The sequence below is a fragment of the Plectrocnemia conspersa genome, unplaced genomic scaffold, assembly GCF_051122295.1.
Source record: "Plectrocnemia conspersa isolate PC_06_02 unplaced genomic scaffold, ASM5112229v1 ptg000013l, whole genome shotgun sequence".
Classification (NCBI taxonomy): Eukaryota; Metazoa; Arthropoda; class Insecta; order Trichoptera; family Polycentropodidae; genus Plectrocnemia; species Plectrocnemia conspersa.
Window position 1 is genome coordinate 3,277,377 of NW_028277177.1, and position 10,389 is coordinate 3,287,765.

Here is a 10,389-nt window from a genome sequence, read left to right on the forward strand (position 1 = left end):
TTTTATTATCGTTTAATGATTATCTCAAAAACAGGTGTGCGTCGCAAATTTTTGTAAAGTTCGTGTTGCGTCTTTGCATTTGTTGTTTCAAGACGCAAATCATTTATTTTAGCCAAATCAATAATTCAATTGCGGTAAATATATTTTATTTTTTTTAAAAACAATGTTCCATATTTTTTTTATTATTAACAATTATTATCAACTATTTCACTAAATTTTGTAGCGAACACAGATTTAACTGAGACCAAAATGATCAACCATTAACAAGGCATAGGATAGGATCACACACAAAAGCCCTCATTACGACCAGAAAAATCACATAACACGTAAGTGTTCTTACTGTAAATATTCTTCGTCATTGTTGCGAAACGGTCATGGATATAATAAATCACCGGATCCATAAGATTCCCGCTGCAATGCAATACGACCTTGGACAATGCCCATCAAGCGAATGTCGCTTTCTAAAGGCGTATACAGGCGGCCCTCGACTTTCGCACATAATTGGTTCCTGAAAATGTGTGCGAATGTTGAATGTACGAAAGTCGAGGGAAGTAAAAAAAATTGAAATTGTGTGTATTTTAAAATATTTATTTATCAAATAAATATAATATGTTAAAGAGACACGCTTAAGTGGGGTTTACGGGTGTTTTTTTTGAAAAGTTATCAAGAGCTAACTGTTTTCCACTATTATTTTCTTCATATATTATTTTATAACATGCTATGTTTTTATTGATCTCCCCACGCACTTGAGATATGCGTTCTCCATTGGGATCACAATCTTTCATATTATTTAAAAACTTGTCAAGGTGCGTGAAGGCTTCATTCATATTTTTCATTGTTAAAGAGCTTTACAAAATAAGCCTGTCTCATCTACATTAAATATTTGGCTAGAGGAATATTCTACATCTTCAATAATTTTGGATAATTAGGAAATAAATTCTTTTGCAACATCTTAATCCGCATCAGCCGATTCTCCAGTAAATTTAATATTATGAAAAGAATACTTCATTTTAAAATTGTAAAACCAACAGTTACTTGCTTGAAAAACCGTGGTAAAATATTTTTTTAATTTATCCTTCCAATCTTTGTGCAAAGTAAGAGCTTTTGCTTGAATAATTGAAATACTCAGAGGGACATCTTTTTGATGTTGGTCATCGATCCACAATGACAAAGATTTTCCATTTCATCCATGTTTTTTTTTGCTGTGTTTTTTTTTGGAAACATATCATTAAAGATTGTGGAAATATATCTTTATTTTCCACAATTTTGAACGTATTCTTTAATTATATTTTTTTTGCAAAATTGAACATATCGTAGACCTTCAGCATATTTAAAAAAAAAAATTAAATTTTTTTTTTTTTAATGTGCGAAAGTCGAACGTTCGAAAGTCGAGAGCCGCCTGTACATATTTCACTAAGAAACGAGTACATCTATTGTATGGATGTGATTGGTCAGCAAGCTTTGCAGTCCTGGATACTTAAGTATGGATTATAATGAGGAAGTTTTACTACGTGTTATTCATTGCGTGCACCACTGCCGTTACCGGTAAAAAGGACCTACGAGTCCAACTCCTTGGGTGGGCACCCAGCTTGTGACGGCGGGAGAGCGTTTCTCTACCCCCCGTAGTACTAAATATGTTTTTGGAAATATATTAGTTTTTCTCCCGAGGCCCGCTTGCGTTACTCTGCTATGCTTTGTTCGTCCTAGGTAGTGCCTCGCGCCCTATCTCAGCCAGCCAGCCCGATAGGTCCCTTCCGATATGATTTCACTAAAATGACATATTTTCTGGATAGATTTATTTTCATTGAAGTATAACATGAAAATTCGACGTAATTTAAGATTTTTCTAGAGGGGGGGGGGGCAAATTTGTTCAATAACTATGTATTTTTTATTTTGATCTCATTAAAATTCATAGTATTTCATTAAATGTCATGCATTTTTTTGGCCAAATTCAAGGGGGGGGGGGAATGACATCTCTGAGTTTGTGATTCTGTTAAGTTTCTTATTTATGGGTGGTCTTAAACTATTTTTAAAATACGATTTACTAATCAAAAATTATGTTTTTATAATTTATTTTATTTTTACTGTATAAATCGATTTTAAAAACAGGGGTTTTAAAATTCTGTAACTATATATTTACATTGCTTATTTATTTATGATAAAGTTATTAATCGTAAAATAATTAAAGCCTCAAATATTTTAATGGTTATAAAAGGTTATACGTTTAGTTGAAGCATGCTGAGTTAAAAAATATTTAATACACACACATTTATGATTTTTATAAAAAAATATAGTTTTAAATATTGATAAAATCATGAAATTTCAATGCAAATATTTCTTATTAATTCTTAACTTACCTAATTAAATTTAATGATTTGGCAATTAAACTGAAAATTTTAAGAACCGGTATGTTCGTAGTATATATAATATATTATACCGATATATAATGTTGATAATATGATGTTTAGTGTATGTTCAACTTATCATTTATATAGACGTGTGTTTAAATTTGGCTATTAAAAAAAAATATTCCATATATTCATAAATAATATATTTTATTTTATATTAACCATTTATTATAATTTCAGAAAATTATGTTTACATTCTGGGAGATCTCATTAGCATGCGTGCTAATAATTACAATATATTATTATCTAAAAAAATCGAAGCCAAATGATTTTGAAATAGCTGGCGTTAAATATGATAAGCCAGCTATTCCATTTTTCGGAATTTCTTTCGAATCTATGCTGAAGGGAGAGCATGTAACTGAATTAATGGCGCGAATTTATAATTCACATCCCAACGAAAAGTAAGATATGTGTGAATGTTTTTTTTTTTTAATAAATTATATTTTAAGTTAATGTGTATTTAAAAATTGTAGATATTCGGGCACTTATGAAATGAATAAGCCAATGCTTCTTTTGAGAGATTTGGATGTTATAAAACAAGTGGCTATTAAAGACTTTGATCATTTTCCTAATCATCAAAACATGATAAATCAAGATCTGGATTTGTTATTAGGAAATAGTTTATTTTTTCTACAAGGTAATGTTAATGATTGAACTGATTTTTTAATAATTATTTTAATATGATTAAAATTTAATTTTAGATGAGAAATGGAAAGATATGCGTAGCACATTAAGTCCGGCATTTACAAGTTCTAAAATGAGAAACATGTTTGTTTTTATTGAACACTGTGCTAAGCAAGTTGCTGATTATTTTTTGAAAGAATCTGAGCAGAGTGCTGGTAATATTTAATATAAATATACGCATAAGAAAAATTACTAAAAACATGGATTTTTTAAGCAGACAATGTTGTCGAAATTGAGGCTAAAGACATATTCACAAGATACACTAACGACGTTATTGCAAATTCTGCTTTTGGATTAGAAGTAGATTCATTGAAAAATAGGCATAATGTTTTTTATGAAAACGCTAAAGCTGCTACGACTTTTACAGGAGCAATTAGCCTTCTAAAGTCTTTGGCGTTCTTTTTATGTCCAAGATTAGTAAAAGTAATATATTGATAAATATTGCAAATATGAATAAAAGTAAAATCTGGTGTAATTGTGTATTTGCTATTTAGATGTTGAAAATTCCGTTTGTCGATAAGAAATCAGGAGACTTTCTAATGAATATTATTCATAGCACAATAACGCACAGAAAAGAGCATTCTATCGTTAGAAAAGATATGATCCATCTCTTGATGGAAGCTGAAAAAGGATCTCTTAAGCACGAAACAGACTCTAGAGATACTTCAGAAGCTGGTTTTGCTACAGTGGAAGAATCAAACGTTGGAAAAAGTGATGTTAAGAAAAGTGAGCCTCTTTACTATATAAATATAATAACATGCAAATGATCACATACATATATTTGATATTTTCAGAATGGAACAACGATGATATTTATGCGCAGGCTTTCTTATTTTTAACTGGAGGTTTTGAAACGACAGCGACTTATATCCAATTTTTCTTTTACGAAATGGTGAATAATCCTGACGTACAAAAAAAATTACATGAGGAGATAGACGAATATATTTCAATCCATGGAAAGCATATAACATATGACGATCTTCCCAAATTGAAATATTTGGATTGCTGTATTTCAGGTTATATTTTATTGGTTTTATATATTTTTTATAATATCACAATAATATTTTTTTTTTAAATTACATATAGAAACTTTAAGATTGTGGCCTCCAGTTGCTCTAACAGATAGAATGTGTGTAAAGAAATATAATATGCCTCCCGTTAATATTAATACCACAAAAAATTATCAAGTAAATATTTCTAGGTTAAATAAAAATGTAAAGCAATCATCATTAATGATTTCTCCGTATTTTAAATAGGTAAATTGTGGTGAATGCATTTGGATTCCCGTATTTGCAATCCATCATGATCCTGCGTACTTTCCAAATCCTAAGAAGTTTGATCCGGAGAGATTTTCAGATGAAAACAGATCATCTATTGAATTGAATGCTTTCATGCCATTTGGAGTTGGACCTAGAAATTGCATTGGTAGGTTAGCTATGCTTACACATAACATAGTATTCTTAAATTAAATCACTTATTAATTTCAAGGTTCACGTTTTGCATTGATGATTGCAAAGTTGATCGTATTTCATACGCTTCTCACATTCGAAGTTGTGCGCACAGATAAAACAGAAATACCAGTACAGTTAAATAAAAGGGTTTTTTCTTACTTAGCGAAAGATGGTATGTACTTGGGATTAAAACCAAGACACTTGAAGCCTTAGGTAGATAAGAATTACCTGCGATTATATATAAATTATTCAATCATATAAATAATGATTATTCTATAGAAAATATTTGTATTTTCATATATTTTTAGGAATAATAAACTTTAAATAATTAACGTGCATTTTTATTTATATTTAACGAACCTAGAAAATAGTTAAACTGCGGTATTTAATTTTTTAAATTAGTGTATTTATCAGGCGCGTATGAACAGATACTTTCCCTTTCGCTCGCTCGCGTGTAAAGTGACAAGAGCGAATGAGAGATAAGAGCGGGCGTTTCGCACGCCCCAAAGAAAATGTTTCTCACCATACGCGCCTGTTATTTATTTTATTTATCGTCGATTGTTTCAGTGTATTGCGTTGTATGTGTTGTTTGAAATATAAGCGATTTTGATTCTTCTTTCGTAATAAAAAAATATCTCAGATTGTAACAAAATGACAGAGCGCGTTTATGATTGACGCTTTAATTTTATTAATTTTAAGAGGAGAATAATCGTATCTGTGTTATTTTAATAGCCAAACAGTATTCTGCCGAATCGATTCGCAAATGAAAAATTCTAATTAGTTAAAATAACAGATCTTCCAAGACCAAACACAGCATCAAAATCGCTTCGAACCTACTCATTTCGCAATGGTATCGAAGTTAATAGTGTTAATAATAAATCACGCGTGCTTCATCTATTTTATTGCAAATATTGCAATTTTTCCAGCTGGAATTAAGGGCTATAGATATGTTTCGGTGTCTTCGATTTTAGTACTAGGGTTCTCAATTATTCGTAGTTTTTAACTATTCGAACATTGAATGAAAAATATAGTAAGTATTCAAATATATTCGTAATATTTTTCTCGGTTTTTACCGATACTTTTTTATTTAACCAATTAGTGCAAAAAATTAAATAATTATCTGTAAATTATTTTTTTAATTAAATTCATTAATTATTAATTGCTTTCATATACGTTAAACTTTTTGAATTTTATAAAATATGCTGTTCAAATTATTGGGGTTAAAAAAATGTTTTATTTATTATTTCATACTTTTTGATCTATTTTTAAATCACCAGAAATAAGATCAGCTGCGTTTGAGTTAATTCAGCAAAAATGATGAACATTTTAATTACATATTTCTTTTTGTGCGGATTTGCATATAAATTAAATTGACTGAAATAAACTTTTTGCGTCTTGAAACAATAAGTGCAAAAATGTAACATAAGCTTCACAAAAATTTGCGACGCACACTTGTTTTTGAGATAAGCGTTAAACGATGATAAAGAGTGGGCATGTTTAACATTTTGTTTTATTCAACAAAAAAATTCTGCGTATTTCAGTCATAGTAGATACCACTGATAAACATGCATTTTGAAGGCGTAAAATTTTTTTTTAATAAGAAGCGTCTTATTATCACGCATTTCGAAACAAAATAGAGGCACATAAAGGACCACGAATTTAGAATCAATAGTATATTATGAAAATTAAAAGTAGAGATTACGCCCGTGTTATTTTTGGAGATTGAACATGGATTTGAGCTTCTTCTTCTATATTTATTAAATTCGTGAATGCGCGAGCAAGTCGTGTTATGTACGGCACGAAGTGCCCGCTTACGACCGACACACACAGTGATTTTTTTAAAGACACATATGTCATACGGTTCAGTTCTATGTCCAAACATATTTTTACAGAATAAAAGGCAAATTTTAAGTAAAAGTAAAAATAAAATAAAACATAATTGCTTTTTTTATTTCCAATTACTGTCAAAATAAAGACTTATTTTAATAATAGTAAAATATGAACAACAGAGGGCTATTGTCCTCCAGGTACAACAAAATAAGTCACACTTCATAAGATAAAACATTTACTCATTATATAAATAAATAATGACCGTACTTTTTTGAGGAAAATTTCTTTCCTCAAAAATTTGGTCTTCCTTCTTTGTCCTCTTTGAATAAAAATTTACAAAATGACTTTTATTTTGAGCTTCTATAGCAGCATTTTCTCCTTCAAAAATATTCGGAGATGGTCTTTTTAGAGGATAAAATATTATCATAACATTTTTTTAGTTCTTGTGGCTATCTATTCTCCTTCAACCTCCTCGGACAAAAATTTATGAGATAGATTTTGAACAAAAATTTCCGTAATGACCATTTTTTTAGCACCTGCAGCAATAAAGACCTGTTAATTTTAGTGTCTTTCTGGTTATCTTAATATAAACCATTACCCTACTCTTGCTTTTGATAAAATATAACATAAAAAGTCAACCAGGTGGAGGAGAATAGTCTTCCACATAATCAGTAGTAGCGCTACAAAAAGCATTGTTTATTTTACAAGCAATTTATACCAGTAACTACCCGTTATAAACACTATTTGCTTTTTCAAATATTTATTTCGAAAGCCATATGTTAAAAATAAGATAGGAGTCTCCTAAATAGATAAAGTCAATTGCAAACATATTTTTGTTAAGACTCCACACTTTTTACATTAATATTCATTACACATGAACATGCAAATGTTTTAATAAATATATGTAGTTTTCACTAACTCGTCAATTTTAAAACTTGTTTGTTGTTTTATTTAACTAACTAAAATTAATGGAGCTAAACATTTTCAAAACCAATTCGTCTGTACTAAACATAACCACTTTATGTAATACCGATAGTATTTAGTGTGTGTTTAGCTTATCATGTACATAGACGTCTAAAATATTAACAAACATGTGCGTGTAATAAAAAGCTATCAATAAAAAAAAAACTGTATTTTTATCAGCAATTATTATCTAATAATATATTTTATATTAAATATAAATTATAATATATACTGTACTTTCAGAAAATCATGTTTACATACTGGGAGATCTCATTAGCATGTGTGCTAATAATAACGATTTATTTTTTTCTAAGAAAATCTAAGCCAAATGCTTTTGAAATAGCTGGAGTTAAATATGATAGACCTATTATTCCTCTCTTTGGAAATTATTTTGAATCGATGATAAAGGGAGAGCACATCACTGAATTTATGGCACGAATTTATAATTCACATCCTGATGAAAAGTAAGTAATGTGTAATTTTTTTATAATCAATAATATTAAAAGTTAATATGTATTTAAACTTGCAGATATTCAGGCACTTATGAAATGAACAAGCCAATGTTAATTCTACGAGATTTGGATGTTATAAAACAAATCACTATAAAGGACTTTGATCATTTTCCCAATCATCGCAATCTGATAAATCAAGATCTGGATTTGTTATTAGGAAATAGTTTAGTTTTCCTTCAAGGTAATGTTTATGATAGTACTGATCTTTTAATAAATTTGGTTATAATATTATATTAAAATATTACATTGTAGATGAGAAATGGAAAGATATGCGCAGCATATTAAGCCCAGCGTTTACCAGTTCAAAAATGAGAAACATGTTTGTTTTTATTGAACACTGTGCTAAGCAAGTTACTAATTATTTCTTGAAAGAATCTGAGCAAAGTGCTGGTAAAATTTGATACAAATATGCATACGAAATATAAATAAATAAATACAAGCAGATAATTTTTTAAACAGATAATATCGTCGAGATCGAGGCGAAAGATGTATTTACAAGATACACTAACGACGTGATTGCGAATTCTGCTTTTGGGCTAGAAGTAGATTCATTGAAAGATAGACATAATGAATTCTATGAAAATGCTAAAGCTTCTACGACTTTCACAGGAGTGAAAAACTTGATGAAAACTTTGGCGTTCTTCTTAGTTCCGGGAATAGTAAAAGTAATTGGGAATATATTTAAGAAAATGTGAATGAACTCAGAATATAAAATAATTGTGTAATTGTTGTTTAGATGTTGAAGATTCCGTTTGTTGATAAGAAATCAGGAGACTATTTAATGAATATTATTCATAGCACAATAACGTACAGAAGAGAGCATTCTATTGTTAGAAAAGATATGATCCATCTCTTGATGGAAGCTGAAAAAGGATCTCTCAAACATGAAACCGACTCTAGAGATACTTCAGAAGCTGGTTTTGCTACAGTGCAAGAATCGAATTTTGGAAAAAGTGATGTGAAGAAAAGTGAGCCTCATTATTATAAATATAAATATCATAACATACAAATTATCACATATATTTGATTTTTCAGAATGGAGCGACGTTGAGATTTACGCGCAGGCTTTCTTATTTTTAGCTGGAGGCTTTGAAACGACAGCGACTTATATCCAATTTTTCTTTTACGAAATGGTGAATAATCCTGACGTTCAAAAAAAATTACACGAAGAGATAGACGAATATATTTCAATCCATGGAAAGCATATAACATATGATGATCTTCCAAAATTGAAATATTTAGATAACTGTATTTCAGGTTATATATTTTATTTGTTATATATATATATATTTTTTATAACGTCGCAATAATATTTTTTTAAATTACAAATAGAAACATTGAGAATGTGGCCTCCAGCTGCTGTAACAGATAGAGTGTGTGGGAAGAAATATAATATGCCACCCGCAAACAATAACACCACAAAACGTTATCAAGTAAATTCTAATACTTCTGGTTTGAATAAAGATGCAAAACAATTATAATTAATGGTTTCTTTATATTTTAAATAGGTGGAATGTGGGGATTGTATCTGGATTCCTGTCTTTGCAATACATCATGATCCTAATTACTTTCCAAATCCTGAAAAGTTTTATCCGGATAGATTTTCGGATGAAAACAGATCATCTATCGAATTGAATGCGTTTATGCCGTTTGGAGTCGGGCCTAGAAATTGCATTGGTAATTTAACTACGATTATAAATATAATGTTTTTATTTTAATTCATATTTGTATGCTTTTTAGGTTCACGTTTTGCATTGATGATTGCAAAATTGATTGCATTTCATATGCTTCTCACATTCGACATTGTGCACACAGATAAAACACAAATACCAATACAGCTAGATAAAAAGTCGTTTAATTTGCTAGCAAAAGGTGGTATGTATGTGGGATTAAAACCAAGAAATTTGGAGCTATAGGTACCAGTAATTCAGTATTAATTATATTTATTATTCTATATGATGGTATGGAAATATTTTTATTTGATGTATTTTTTTAATCAATAAACATATGTAGTTTTTTACTTAAAATATTTAATTACATTTTTAGTTGTGCAAATCATAATTAACCTACTTTTTAAGAATCTTTGGTTTGTTACGTTACTATTGTGGCGGCGTTCTGACAGTTCCCAGTGCTGCCACACCACCGCTCAACTTGTAAAGCGTGTGGCTTTTAACATCTGGCGAAAAAGTTTGCGAAAAAAATAAACCATGCAAAATTATTTGCCTTGATATTAAATTGCCTATTGATGTTACTCACAATGTGCTCAACTCTGTTTTATATAATATAAATAAATCTATTTTTTCTGTTTCAAAAATCAAACATGACTTAATTAATTCCCCATTGGTAGAGTACGCTCGGGATAAGGATTCCGGTTTGTTATTGTGTGCGTGAACTGTGTGGCTCAAAACAATTTCGCTCAGAATATTTAATTTATTTTTATTTTAAAAGACAATATATGTTTATTTAACATACATAGATCTGAGCTAAGTTGGAAAATTCAACGGTCAATTAAAAATATATTATAGAATCGAAGAAACCAGA

General features: G+C 29.5%; 1 protein-coding gene across 1 annotated transcript; it reads left to right on the forward strand.

Moving 5' to 3' along the window:
• Positions 1 to 417: 417 nt before the first annotated feature.
• Positions 418 to 9,868, forward strand: LOC148227031 (uncharacterized). Its single transcript, XM_088201903.1, has 20 exons — positions 418 to 569; positions 2,589 to 2,809; positions 2,882 to 3,045; positions 3,110 to 3,247; positions 3,307 to 3,515; positions 3,587 to 3,818; positions 3,887 to 4,108; positions 4,179 to 4,279; positions 4,349 to 4,517; positions 4,581 to 4,749; positions 5,515 to 5,521; positions 7,580 to 7,800; positions 7,866 to 8,029; positions 8,101 to 8,238; positions 8,308 to 8,513; positions 8,585 to 8,816; positions 8,884 to 9,105; positions 9,181 to 9,281; positions 9,357 to 9,525; positions 9,589 to 9,868. Exons 1-20 carry the CDS (start codon positions 525 to 527, stop codon positions 9,762 to 9,764), a joined length of 3,306 nt encoding a protein of 1,101 aa, XP_088058029.1. The 5' UTR covers positions 418 to 524; the 3' UTR covers positions 9,765 to 9,868.
• The last annotated feature ends 521 nt before the right edge of the window (positions 9,869 to 10,389 follow it).

Coding starts and splice junctions, on each gene's coding strand:
- LOC148227031 (XM_088201903.1), top strand. CDS start 525: ATGTTGAATGTACGAAAGTCGAGGGAAGTAAAAAAAATTGAAATT. Junction 8,514..8,584: donor TAGTTCCGGGAATAGTAAAA/GTAATTGGGAAT, acceptor ATTGTTGTTTAG/ATGTTGAAGATTCCGTTTGT. Junction 9,282..9,356: donor ACACCACAAAACGTTATCAA/GTAAATTCTAAT, acceptor TATTTTAAATAG/GTGGAATGTGGGGATTGTAT.